The following is a 14,290-nucleotide window of genomic DNA, read 5'->3' on the forward strand; positions in this document are numbered from 1 at the left end:
TAGAGTTGGCTAGCCTGATATAGGCTGATGTAGAGTTGGCTAGCCTGATACAGGCTGATGTAGAGTTGGCTAGCCTGATATAGTCTGATGTAGAGTTTGGCTAGCCTGATATAGGCTTATGGAGAGTTGGCTAGCCTGATACAGGTTGATGTAGAGTTGGCTAGTCATGTCAAGTTTATTTGTCATATGCACAGGATACACCTGGTATACAGTACAATGCAATGCTTACTTGCAGGTTCACTCTTGGCAATGCTACATAATAAGAAGAATAACAATGAATAATGAAATAGGCTGATATAGAGTTGGCTAGCCTGATATAGGCTGATGGAGAGGTTGATGTAGAGTTGGCTAGCCTGATATAGGCTGATGGAGAGTTGGCTAGCTTGATATAGGTTGATGGAGTGTTGGCTAGCCTGATATAGGCTGATGGAGAGTTAGCTAGCCTGATATAGTCTGATGGAAAGTTGGCTAGCCTGGGCCACAGTGGAGATTCTTTCTGCTTTTCTTCTTGCTGACAGCCTCCACTCATCGATTAGAAGGGCAGGCCTGTACTGCAAATTTAGAACAGCAACTAGACCATACACACACACACACACACATACACATACACCCACACACTGTTGTAAATTCTAACATGCAGTTTCTAAGGAAATATTCCTGGGACTACCTGCTGGATGGAATGGGTGTTATTATCAAGGTCAAAACTGTCATCCTCCACTCTTGAGCCAAAATGGTGATGCAGAATGTCACAGGAAGATGATACATTTAAACGATGCCTTATGCTTTGTAAATGCATTAGTTCATAGTTTGTTACTGTAAATTACTACAACATTGTTTCATATATTATGTTCACAGAGTGTTGATGTTAAAACTTTTACAGTTGTTATGCTGCAATGTGAGGCTGTCCTTTTTTCACCTGTGTGATTTTATGTTTTGCAGTTTTGCTGTTCCTTTTTGGCCTTTTCTGTTCGAAGCGCATGCTTGTGATCCGTCTCATCAGTAAGGTGCTTGATCCCATTTCAGTTTTTATTATCTCTCCCTGCCTGAGATATTTTCCATATCCTTCCTCATCTCTTTTTAGGTTTTAATTTAAGTACTTTATTTCCATCTATCATTTTCTTTCTAGTTGTCTGTGTGAAATTCTGTTTCAGGTTTCGTGCTGAAAAGATAACTTATCTCATTTTATTTTCCAGCCCAGAACTGTGGCAGGATTTCGGGGCACTGTTCGTTATGCGTCAGTAAATGCTCATAAAAACAAAGTAAGTGTCTTTTTGGGGTGAAAAATGCAATGCACTACAAATAAATTTTGACCTGAGTGTTTTGTTTAACATCAGTTTGTCAGGAAATCAAAAATAGCTGTTGCAGATGTACTTCAGGAATTCTAATATTTCATGAAAATAATAAATTGATTAATTCATTCTTTAACTTCTCAGGAAATGGGTCGCCATGACGATCTATGGTCGCTGTTTTACATGTTGGTAGAGTTTGCAGTCGGTCAGCTACCATGGCGAAAAATAAAAGATAAGGTGAGCTATTGTCTATTGTTGCAGTTTCAGTTATTTCCAATATTTCTTCATCCTGGTCCAGGGGACCAAAGGGGTGCATATTGTAAGTTTTGCCCTAGCACTACACACCTGATTCGACTAATCAACTCATCATCAAATCTTTGTGGAATCGTGTGTAGTGCTACGGCAAAAACAAAAATCCTCCTTTGGGTCCCCAGGAACAGGATTAAGAAACCCTGCAGTAGAGAATGGTTACTGGTGTCTACTGGTGTCTGCTGGGCTCAACTGGTTTCTAATGGTTCCTACTGTATCTTCTGTGTGTCACCAGGAGCAAGTGGGTCAGATTAAGGAGCGCTACGACCACAGAATGCTGCTCAAACACATGCCTTCTGAGTTTCATATTTTCCTGGATCATGTTTTAGGCCTTGACTACTTTACCAAACCAGATTACCAGGTACGTACTGTTCACTCCCTGCAAGTGGATTCACCTTGTTTATCCCCACTGAACCTTGCTTTTCTTGCATTCACTTCAATAGCAGAGTGAACCTGGAAGTGTGGCAATGTGAGACTAACTCCCATACCATACCTGCTCTCTCAATGTTCAGTAATAAAACTACAGTATGTAGAAACTAAACAAAAGTAAATAACTTTTAGTACTTCAAGTAAAGCCTATTATTTTATAGCATTGTATGTTTGATTGAATTCCACCTTTATACCTTACTTTTTACATTTACCCCCTTTTCTCTGTGATCCTCTATGCAGTTGCTGATGTCGGTCTTTGAGAACAGTATGAAGGAACGCATCATCACAGAGAACGAGTCTTTTGATTGGGAGAAGGGAGGGACGGATGGAGTGCCTCTGTCCACCTGCACGTCAACGCCCCCTCAACAGAACACACGACAGACCCCCGCCATGGTCGGGTAAGGGAATCAAAGTTAGCTATTTAGGTTTATTACAAACGCATCAAAATGAAGATGAACAGTTTATCCACTACTTATCAACAAGATTAAACAGCAGAAAGCAGAATGGAATTCAAAGGGGATCACACTTCAAAACATTTAGGAAACATCAATATTAAATATTAAAACATCCAGCTAGCCAAGAGATAGTACAATTCCCATTATGTAGCCTAATTTACATACAAAATCAGGAACAAATAGTCCAATGCTGGGTTGTGGTAATTCATTTAGGATTAGAATGCAACTGTGAGAATTTGTAGCACACTGTTTGCATTTGAAGTGATACAGGATATTTTCAACAACACAAATGTATTTAATCGCCTGGTCATTTTGTAAAAGAGAATGTGTTCTCAATAACTTACCTGGTTAAATAAAGGCAATCAATAAATACATAGTACAAATATCAGTGTATGTTCTGTGCTTTCCCAGGGTGGTGAACGTGACTCTGATTCCTGGGGAGCTGCCGAGGGAGAACACAGATGACGTTCTACAAGATGACCACCTGAGTGACCGGGAGAATGCTCCACCTGCAGTACCTAGCAGGCCTTGCGAGGGGACACTACCCAAGGCGGAAGGCGAGGCATGGAACGACACCGACTTCAACCGCAACCAACTTAGGATGAGCATCAGCAAGGTATAGGAGGGACCATCTAATACGTCCTCTGTGTATCTCACTTTGGTGATGGCAGCACTGTAAAACATGGTCTTACATTCTTTAAATATATTCAAACATAAAACGTTGGAAATAAATTGTTGGTTTTCAATTACCATCTATTACGTTCAGAGGATATAGACATACAGTGGGGGAAAAAAGTATTTAGTCAGCCACCAATTGTGCAAGTTCTCCCACTTAAAAAGATGAGAGAGGCCTGTCATTTTCATCATAGGTACACGTCAACTATGACAGACAAAAATGAGAAAAGAAAATCCAGAAAATCACATTGTAGGATTTTTTATGAATTTATTTGCAAATTATGGTGGAAAATAAGTATTTGGTCACCTACAAACAAGCAAGATTTCTGGCTCTCACAGACCTGTAACTTCTTCTTTAAGAGGCTCCTCTGTCCTCCACTCGTTACCTGTATTAATGGCACCTGTTTGAACTTGTTATCAGTATAAAAGACACCTGTCCACAACCTCAAACAGTCACACTCCAAACTCCACTATGGCCAAGACCAAAGAGCTGTCAAAGGACACCAGAAACAAAATTGTAGACCTGCACCAGGCTGGGAAGACTGAATCTGCAATAGGTAAGCAGCTTGGTTTGAAGAAATCAACTGTGGGAGCAATTATTAGGAAATGGAAGACATACAAGACCACTGATAATCTCCCTCGATCTGGGGCTCCACGCAAGATCTCACCCCGTGGGGTCAAAATGATCACAAGAATGGTGAGCAAAAATCCCAGAACCACACAGGGGGACCTAGTGAATGACCTGCAGAGAGCTGGGACCAAAGTAACAAAGCCTACCATCAGTAACACACTACGCTGCCAGGGACTCAAATCCTGCAGTGCCAGACGTGTCCCCCTGCTTAAGCCAGTACATGTCCAGGCCCGTCTGAAGTTTGCTAGAGTGCATTTGGATGATCCAGAAGAGGATTGGGAGAATGTCATATGGTCAGATGAAACCAAAATAGAACTTTTTGGTAAAAACTCAACTCGTCGTGTTTGGAGGACAAAGAATGCTGAGTTGCATCCAAAGAACACCATACCTACTGTGAAGCATGGGGGTGGAAACATCATGCTTTGGGGCTGTTTTTCTGCAAAGGGACCAGGACGACTGATCCGTGTAAAGGAAAGAATGAATGGGGCCATGTATCGTGAGATTTTGAGTGAAAACCTCCTTCCATCAGCAAGGGCATTGAAGATGAAACGTGGCTGGGTCTTTCAGCATGACAATGATCCCAAACACACCGCCCGGGCAACGAAGGAGTGGCTTCGTAAGAAGCATTTCAAGGTCCTGGAGTGGCTTAGCCAGTCTCCAGATCTCAACCCCATAGAAAATCTTTGGAGGGAGTTGAAAGTCCGTGTTGCCCAGCGACAGCCCCAAAACATCACTGCTCTAGAGGAGATCTGCATGGAGGAATGGGCCAAAATACCAGCAACAGTGTGTGAAAACTTTGTGAAGAATTACAGAAAACATGTGACCTGTGTCATTGCCAACAAAGGGTATATAACAAAGTATTGAGAAACTTTTGTTATTGACCAAATACTTATTTTCCACCATAATTTGCAAATAAATTCATAAAAAATCCTACAATGTGATTTTCTGGAGAGAAAAAAATCTCATTTTGTCTGTCATAGTTGATGTGTACCTATGATGAAAATTACAGGCCTCTCTCATCTTTTTAAGTGGGAGAACTTGCACAATTGGTGGCTGACTAAATACTTTTTTTCCCCACTGTACCTGGTTGTAGATAGAGCAGGAGATATATTTCAGGTACTGTTTACCATGAATTTACAGTGCTCAAACATGGTAAAGTAAATAGTAGCTCATTTACAGTACAATTCAAGCTGCTATATACCTGTAATACTTATTTGAAATTAGTCAACACAATAGGTCTAACTCTTGACAGTGGTTTCTAACAGTGGTAACCCTAGAAACCCTCATTCCCCCAGGGGCAGTTGGCTGCGGAGGAGGAGCCTACTAGAGGGGTGTGTCCTGAGGCCCCTGTGGGTGGAGCTCCCACAGAAATGACTGGTGCTCAGGTCTGCGCTCTGCGGTACCGGAGGATCAACAGCCCAGAGTCAGACCGTCTGTCCGCCGCAGACGGGAGACCAGACGTCTACGACAAACGAGGGTGAGGGCTCTATACAGTGCAGACAAGTTAATACACTGTTGTGCAGATGTATACTTTATGTACACAACACATGCATGAAATAGATTTTATAAAGCTATTTTTGCATCAGCACCAGCCTAAAACCCCAAAGAGCAAGCAATGCAGAGGCAGAAACACAGTGGCTAGGAAAAACTCCCTAGAAAGCAGGAACCTAGGAAGAAACCTAGAGAGGAACCAGGCACAGAGGGGTGGCCAGTCCTCTTCTTGCTGTACCGGGTGGAGATTTAAGAGTACATGTGGCCATTAAGGCCATACATTCAAACGTAGATGACCAGAAGTGTCAGATAGTAACCATGATGGCTATAGAGTAGCCATGTTCAACAGGCGGACCGTGGTCAGGATCCCAGAACGGGGTCAATACGGACCGCAGGTCCCTACACAGAAAGAAAGGAAGAGAGATAGAGCGGGATTAATGGGAGCATGCGTTAGATCACAGTACACCAGATTGCAGCATAACTACTGGGGACTGAGACATGTGGGTTGGGAGACACTGTGGCCCCGTCCAACAAGCAAGGAGTTAACCCCACCCACACTGTCAAAGCTCAGCCCCACACCACTTAACACTAGAACTGCCTGACCTTTCAGCCTATAAGTACCCACTAGAGAACGTTGCCGGGCTTCCTCTTTAGCATATGAATCAGATGCATATAAACCCGCAAGATGCAGCAAACATAAGCACCAACGCTTGATAAATAGTGCATAAACTATTATAAAGGATTAATTGCATGAAGAAATATTTGTGGAAATACAGTTCATTCGGAAAGTATTCAGACCCCTTGACTTTTTCCACATTTTGTTACGTTACAGCTTTATTCTAAAATTGATTAAATTGTTTTTATCCCTCATCAATCTACACACAATAGCCCATAATGACAAAGCAAAAACAGGTAAAATAAAATAAAAATACTGAAATTTTACATTTACATAAGTATTCAGACCATTTACTCAGTACTTTGTTGAAGCAACTATGGCAGTGATTACAGCCTCGAGTCTTCTTGGGTATGACACTACAAGCTTGGCACATCTGTATTTGGGGAGTTTCTCCCATTCTTCTCTGCAGATCCTCTCTGTCAGGTTCGATCGGGTTCAAGTCCGGGCTCTGGCTGGGCCACTCAAGGACATTCAGAGACTTGTCCCGAAGCCACTCCTGCGTTGTCTTGGCTGTGTGCTTAGGGTCGTTGTCCTGTTGGAAGGTGAACCTTCACCCTAGTCTGAGGTCCTGAGCGATCTGGAGCAGGTTTTCCTCAAGGATCTCTCTGTACTTTGCTCCGTTCATCTTTCCCTCGATCCTAACTAGTCTCCCAGTCTCTGCCGCTGAAAAACTTCCCCACAGCATGATGCTGCCACCACCATGCGTCACAGTAGGGATGGTGCCTGGTTTCTTTCAGACGTGACGCTTGGCATTCAATATTGGTTTCATCAGACCAGAGAATCTTGTTTCTCATGGTCTGACAGTTCTTTAGATGCCTTTTGGCAAACTCCAAGCGGGCTGTCATGTGCCTTTTACTGAGGAGTGGCTTCCGTCTGGCCACTCTACCATAAAGTGCTGCAGAGATGGTTGTCCTTCTGGAATGTTATCCCATCTCCACAGAGGAACTCTGGAGCTCTGTCAGAGTGACCATCGGATTCTTGGTCACCTCCCTGACCAAGGCCCTTCTCCCCCAATTGCTCAGTTTGACCAGGCAGCCAGCTCTAGGAAGAGTCTTGGTGGTTCCAAACTTCTTCCATTTAAGAATGATGGAGGACTCTGTGTTCTTGGGGACCTTCAATGCTGCAGACATTTTTTGGTACCCTTCCCCAGTTCTGTGCCTCGACACAATCCTGTCTCGGAGCTCAACAGACAATTCCTTCGACCTCATGGCTTGGTTTTTGCTCTGACATTCACTGTCAACTGTGGGACCTTATATAGTGTGTGTGCCTTTCCAAATCATGTCCAATCAATTGAATATACCACAGGTGGACTCCAATCAAGTTATAGAAATATCTCTCATTTTATTATGTTACTAGTTTTTGCTTAGTAGCCAGAGCAATGGTGTCACGCAAGTGGTCATGTGCTGAATGCATGGACAACATGGATATTCTTGGAAAAAGTTAAATTAAGAAATAGAGCTTCACCTCTTCAATTATGAGAGTTATTTGACAAAGGTAAGTGTAATAGAAACTGCAGAATATGCTCTTTCAGATACTATATAGAAATCACAATGTTATACCTGCATGTGGTTGAAGTCGGTGTCCTTCCACGCCTCGCCTTCCGCCTTGGGTAGTGTCCCTCCCACGGGGGGCCAGTATGAAAAATGTATGCACTCACTAACTGTAAGTCGCTCTGGATAAGAGCGTCTGCTAAATGACTCAAATGTAAAATGTAAATGAGGAGGATTTGATAAAGTGATGCTCCTTTCCATGCATCTGTAAATTACAAAATGCACCCATCTCTTCATGTACAATTTGACTGATAGGCCTAATATTGTCACTCATCAGATTATTGTCAATTTAATCTTGTCTATAGGCTAACTCGTATTATGTGTGAAATTAGTTTAGGTGTAGTTTCGATGGGCCGGCTGTGCAGGCTGACTGGCATCGTTTGTTTCCCGCTCATCAAGTTGGAAAGAGTCAAGGATATGTTTTGCATTATTCTGAAGGCCTACTGCAACACATAGAATGTTTTCATTTCCCTTACAATAAATTTGAATAGGCATAGAGTTACAGTAAATAAAACAATCCTGTAGTAGCTTATTTTTATAAAGTAAAACGTAAAAAATAATGGTATCAACCCGCAAGGCGCGCGGTCAAATTATTAACATGAGCGCCAACACTTTTACTGATACATATTACTGATAAATAGGCATAACACAAACTCATCATTACAATATTGTCTTTCTAAATTTAATCAACCTCTTCACCCTCCTTATCATTCAGTTAGGCCTAATTTAAATTCAATTGTGAAATAAGGTGCACAAGTATCGGCCATTCATCCATTTGTCATTCATTCAGTGAGGAGAGAGAGAGTCGCATTAGCGCCTGGCTGGGTGCCACCGTCCTACAGCACATTGTCTTGGCGGGTTAAATTAGGAATAGGTGTGAAAAAAAACAGGTAAAAATGCTCTAAATACTTTTCTGTTTGTGATTTCAAAATTCTGACAATTGAGCAGTGTAAAAATACAAACATTTAGGAAAAGTCAGGGAAGGAGCAGGACATAGCTTTTTTTTGGGCTGATTCTTTTATTTATTTACACACATTGAAAACGCATTAAATCACAACACACAGTCAAATGTACAATTTTGGACAATGATTCTTTGTCTCCCCACCAGGTCTCGTATGGACATCCTGGGATCCCCTTCCCGCTACGTGCACTCCTCCCAGCCGGCCCAGATGCACTCCCTGGAGGAAGGAGGTGGGGACCGGCAGGGTGGCGGTGGGAGACCAGGCCAGGAGGTCTCCGTAGCCTCCGCGGCCGACCCCGAGGCCCACAGTAACGCCTTCATCCGGTCTGTACCACTTGCAGAGGAGGAAGACTTTGACAGCAAGGAGTGGGTGATCATTGACAAGGAGACTGAGCTCCAGGACTTCCTGGGTCTCCTGGGCCCGGGGGCCGAGCCTACCACCTCGGGTCCCACCACCGACGAGGAGGCCGAGGAGCTGAGGCCCCTGGAGGAACTGGAGGAGCGGAGGAGGTTACGGGGAGCTGGAGGTGGAGAGGTGGTGGTGAGGCCTAAGATGCGAGCAGGAGGCATAGGGGCACTTCCGGATGGGGAGGGGTCTAATGGGGCTAGTCCTGGACACTCTGGTTATCACACTCTGCCTCATAGCCATGGACACAGACCACGGCCACAGTCGGAGCACTTTGGAGCTCACGGACAGGTAAGAGCAAGGGACTGCGGGGTAGAGAATTGGTGTGTGTCTTGGTGTGTGAGTGTGTTTATCTGGGTTGGGGTCCATTTGAACTGAATTGAAATTCTAATTAAATTTAAATGTACTAGGCCACCTGTCTGTCTTCGTCTGCATCTGTGTTTGTCTTTCTGCGGGTATACAGTACCAGTCAAAAGTTTGGACACACCTATTCATTCCAGGGTTTTTCTTTACATTGTAGAATAATAGTGAAGACATCTAAACTATGAAATAACACATATGGAATCATGTAGTAACCCAAAAAGTGTTAAACAAATCAAAATATATTTTATATTTGAGATTCTTCAAAGTAGCCACCCTTTGCCTTGATGACAACTTGGCACACTCTTGGCATTCTCTCAACCAGCTTCATGAGGTAGTCACCCGGAATGCATTTGAATTAACAGGTGTGCCTTGTTAAAAGTTAATTTGTGGAATTCCTTTCCTTCTTAATGCATTTAAGCCAATCAGTTGTGTTGTGACAAGGTAGGGGTGGTAAACAGAAGATAGCCCTATTTGGTAAAAGACCAAGTCCATATTATGGTAAGAACAGCTCAAATAAGCAAAGCGAAACGACAGTCCATCATTACTTTAAGACATGAAGGTCAGTCAATACGGAACATTTCAAGAACAATACGGAACACTTCAAGTGCAGTCGCAAAAACCAGCACTATGATGAAACTGGCTCTCATGAGGACCGCCACAGGAAAGGAAGACCCAGAGTTACCTCTGCTGCAGAGGATGTTAATTAGAGTTAACTGCACCTCAGATTGCAGCCCAAATAAATGCTTCACAGAGTTCAAGTAACAGACACATCTCAGCATCAATTGTTCAGTGGAGACTGCGTGAATCAGGCCTTCATGGTCGAATTGCTGCAAAGAAACCACTACTAAAGGACACCAATAAGAAGAAGAGACTTGCTTGGGCCAAGAAACACGAGCAATGGACATTAGACCGGTGGAAATCTGTCCTTTGGTCTGATGAGTCCAAATTTGAGATTTTTGGTCCCAACAGCCGTGTCTTTGTGAGACAGAGTAGGTGAGTGGATGATCTCTGCATGTGTGGTCCCACCGTGAAGCATGGAGGAGGAGGTGTGATGGGGTGCTTTGCTGGTGACACTGTCTGTGATTTATTTAGAATTCAAGGCAAACTTAACCAGCATGGCTACCACAGCATCTGGTTTGCGCTTAGTGGGACTATCATTTGTTTTTCAACAGGACAATGACCCAACACACCTGTAAGGGCTATTTGACCAAGAAGGAGAGTGATGGAGTGCTGCATCAGATGACCTGGCCTCCACAATCACCCGACCTCAACCCAATTGAGATGGTTTGGGATGAGTTGGTGTGATGAGGTTTGAATGAAGGAGTCAGGCGCAGGAGGTAAAACACCAAAGGCCAGAGTTTATTCCGTTCATATAAATAAAACGTACCCAGCGTCAAAACGAAACTAACAAGGGAAAATAATCCACCTTGACAAAAACACATGGAAGAGTAGCTCAACCGAGCTACTCGCTCTCACAATAAACAATCACTCACAAAGACAAGGGGAACAGAGGGAACACTTATACACATACTAATTAGGGGAATGAGCACCAGGTGTGTGTGTGTGATTGACAAGACAAGACATGACAAGTGGAGTGATGAGAATGGGATCGGCAGTAGCTAGTAAGCCGGTGACAACGAACGCCGAAACCTGCCCAAACAAGGAGGGGAGGCAGCGTCGGCGGAAGTCGTGACAGTACCCCCCCCTTGACGCGCGGCTCCAGCAGTGCGCCGACCCCAGCCTCAGGGACGGCCAAGAGGACACGGAGCAGGGCGAGTCGGATGGCGACGGTGGAAATCCCTCAACAGGGAGGGATCGAGGATGTCCCTCCTTGGGACCCAGCACCGTTCCTCTGGACCGTACCCCTCCCACTCCACGAGATACTGAAGGCCCCCCACCCGACGCCTCGAATCCAGTATGGAACGGACCGAGTACGCCGGGGCCCTCTCGATGTCCAGAGGAGGTGGAGGAACCTCCCGCACCTCAGACTCCTGGAGCGGACCAGCTACCACCGGCCTGAGGAGAGACACATGAAACGAGGGGTTAATACGGTAATCAGGGGGGAGTAACAACCTGTATGTAACCTCGTTTATCCTCCTCAGGACTTTAAACGGCCCCACAAACCACGGGCTCAGCTTCCAGCAGGGAAGGCGAAGGGGTAGATTCCAGGTCGAGAGCCAGACCTGATCCCCCGGTATGAAAACCGGGGCCTCCCTGCGGTGGCGGTCAGCATTCGCCTTCTGATGACGCACGGCACGCTGGAGGCGAACGTGGGCAGCGTCCCATGTCTCCTCCGTGCGCCGAAACCAGTCATCCACCGCAGGAGCCTCGGTCTGGCTCTGGTGCCACGGTGCCAGGACCGGTTGTTAACCCAAAACACATTGGAAAGGTGTTAGGTTAGTGGAGGAGTGGCAGAGAGAGTTCTGAGCATATTCTGCCCATGGCAGGAACACTGACCACTCCCCCTGCCGGTCCTGACAGTAGGTCCGCAGGAACCTACCCACATCTTCATTCACCCTTTCCACCTGCCCATTACTCTCGGGGTGAAATCCAGAGGTCAGGTTGACCGAGACCCCCATACGTTCCATGAACGCCTTCCAGACTCTAGACGTGAACTGGGGACCTCGGTCGGACACTATATCCTCTGGTACCCTGTAGTGCCAGAAGATGTGAGTAAACAGAGCCTCCGCAGTTTGTAGGGCCGTGGGGAGACCGGGCAGAGGAAGGAGGCGGCAGGACTTCGAAAAGCGATCCACAACGACCAGGATAGTGGTGTAACCTTGGAAGAGGGGAAGATCAGTAAGAAAATCAATACTAAGGTGAGACCATGGTCGTTGTGGAACTGGTAAAGGTTGTAGCTTACCCGCTGGGAGGTGCCTAGGTGCCTTACTCTGGGCGCACAGTGAGCAGGAGGAAACATACACCCTCACGTCCTTAGCCAAGGTAGGCCACCAGTACTTCTCGGTTAGGCAGCGCATTGTACGACCGATACCTGGATGACCAGAGGAGGGTGACATGTGTGCCCAGTAGATCAGACGATCACGAATAAACGCAGGTATGTACTGCAGCCCAGCTGGACACTGCGGTGGAGATGGATCTGTGCGTAATGCCTGCGCTATATCCGCGTCCATCACCCATACTACCGGCGCCACAATGCATGAGGCCGGGAGTATGGGGGTGTTATCTCTGGGCCTCTCCTCTGTGTCATACAGCCAAGACAGTGCGTCTACCTTCACGTTCTTCGTACCCAGAATGTATGAGAGTGTGAAATCAAACCGGGTGAAGAAGAGGGCCCACCTGGCCTGGCGAGGATTCAGCCTCCTCGCTGCCCGAATGTACTCCAGGTTACGGTGGTCTGTCCAGATGAGGAAAGGGTGTTTCGCCCCTTCGAGCCAATGCCTCCACACCGTCAAAGCTCGGACAACAGCCAGCAGCTCCCGATCACCAACGCCGTAGTTCTACTCTTCCGAGCTGAGCTTCTTCGAAAAGAAGGCACAGGGGCGGAGCTTGGGTGGCGTGCCTGAGCGTTGGGATAAGACAGCGCCTATCCCTACCTCAGACGCATCCACCTCCACTACGAACGGTAGTGATGGATCGGGGTGGGCCAGTACCGGGGCTGAGGTGAACAGACCCCGCAATCTACTGAAAGCCAAATCAGCCTCAGCAGACCAGCGGAGCCAGGACGGCCCACCCTTCAACAAGGAGGTAATGGGAGCTGCGACCTTGCCAAAGCCCCGAATAAACCTCCGATAGTAGTTGGCAAAGCCAAGGAAGCGCTGCACCTCCTTCACCGTGGTTGGAGTCGGCCAATTACGCACGGCAGAAATGCGATCTCCCTCCATCTCCACACCTGTGGTAGTAATGTGGTATCCGAGGAAGGAGATTGACTGCTGGAAAAACTCACACTTCTCTGCCTTGGCATAAAGATCATTTTCCAGCAGTCGGACCAGTACCTTGCGAACCAGGGACACATGCTCGGCGCGCGTAGCGGAATACACCAGGATGTCATCGATGTAGACCACCACCCCGCAACCAAGCATGTCCCGAAACACTTCGTTCACAAAGGACTGGAAAACGGATGGAGCATTCAACAAACCGTAGGGCATCACCAGGTATTCATAATGCCCCGAAGTTTTGCTGAATGCTGTTTTCCACTCATCCCCTTCCCGAATACGCACCAGGTTGTAGGCACTCCTGAGGTCTAATTTGGTGAAAAAAAACGGGCCCCATGCATTGACTCAATCCCTGAAGGAATGGGGGGAAGAGGATAACTAAATCGTACCATCACCTTATTCAGTGGTCAATAATCAATGCACGGGCGTAAACCGCCATCTTTCTTTTTCACAAAGAAGAAACTCGAGGAAGCAGGTGAAGCGGAGGGACGTATATACCCCTGGCAAAGGGACTCGGTGCCGTATGTTTCCATAGCCTCCGTTTCAGCCTGCGACAGGGGATACACATGACTCCTGGGAGGTACAGCGTCTACCCGAAGGTTTATCGTGCAATCCCCCTCCCGATGAGGTGGTAATTTAGTCGCTTGCGTCTTGGAAAACGCGAGTGCCAGATCATGGTATTCGGGGGGAATGCGCACAGTGGGGGTACCGTCTGGACTTTCCACCGTGGTCGCACCAACGGAAACACCTAGACACCTACCCGGACACTCACGCGACCACTCCGTAAGAACCCTCTGCGGCCATGAAAAATTGGGTTGTGAAGGGCTAACCACGGAATACCTAAGACTACAGGGTAAGCAGGAGACTCAATAATCAAGAAAGTGATCTGCTCAAAATGTGTCTCCTGTGTAATCATGGTGACTGGTACAGTAACCTCCTTAACCAACCCGGACCCTAATGGTCGACTATCAAGTGCTCTGATGGGGAGTGGAATGGATAGGGGAACCAATGAAATGCCTTGATGGCGTGCAAATGCCCTGTCCATAAAGTTCCCAGCTGCGTCTGAATCGACTAGCGCCTTACACTGGGAAACTACCAGGTGATCGGGAAAGGAGATCGATAAGGTACAGTGTGCCGCAAAGGGCTCTGAACAAGTTTGGGT

The 14,290-nt window shown here is 46.3% G+C and overlaps 2 protein-coding genes across 2 annotated transcripts in view; both read left to right on the forward strand.

Annotated features, from left to right (window-relative positions):
• LOC311134805 (sodium/calcium exchanger 1-like) overlaps positions 1 to 14,290 on the forward strand; it is a gene marked incomplete at both ends in the record, with an annotated part of 795,938 nt that overhangs the window by 542,165 nt on the left and 239,483 nt on the right. The window lies entirely within an intron of this gene.
• LOC311134795 (tau-tubulin kinase 1-like) overlaps positions 1 to 14,290 on the forward strand; it is a gene marked incomplete at both ends in the record, with an annotated part of 40,714 nt that overhangs the window by 13,061 nt on the left and 13,363 nt on the right. The window contains 7 exons of the mRNA XM_084168580.1: positions 1,194 to 1,259; positions 1,434 to 1,526; positions 1,834 to 1,959; positions 2,268 to 2,425; positions 2,894 to 3,098; positions 5,084 to 5,265; positions 8,614 to 9,163. Of these exons, the coding sequence (XP_084024706.1) occupies positions 1,194 to 1,259; positions 1,434 to 1,526; positions 1,834 to 1,959; positions 2,268 to 2,425; positions 2,894 to 3,098; positions 5,084 to 5,265; positions 8,614 to 9,163 (1,380 nt within the window). The remainder of the gene's footprint in view (positions 1 to 1,193; positions 1,260 to 1,433; positions 1,527 to 1,833; positions 1,960 to 2,267; positions 2,426 to 2,893; positions 3,099 to 5,083; positions 5,266 to 8,613; positions 9,164 to 14,290) is intronic.

This window comes from Coregonus lavaretus, assembly GCF_964263955.1.
Source record: "Coregonus lavaretus genome assembly, chromosome: 1".
In the NCBI taxonomy this organism is placed as follows: domain Eukaryota; kingdom Metazoa; phylum Chordata; class Actinopteri; order Salmoniformes; family Salmonidae; genus Coregonus; species Coregonus lavaretus.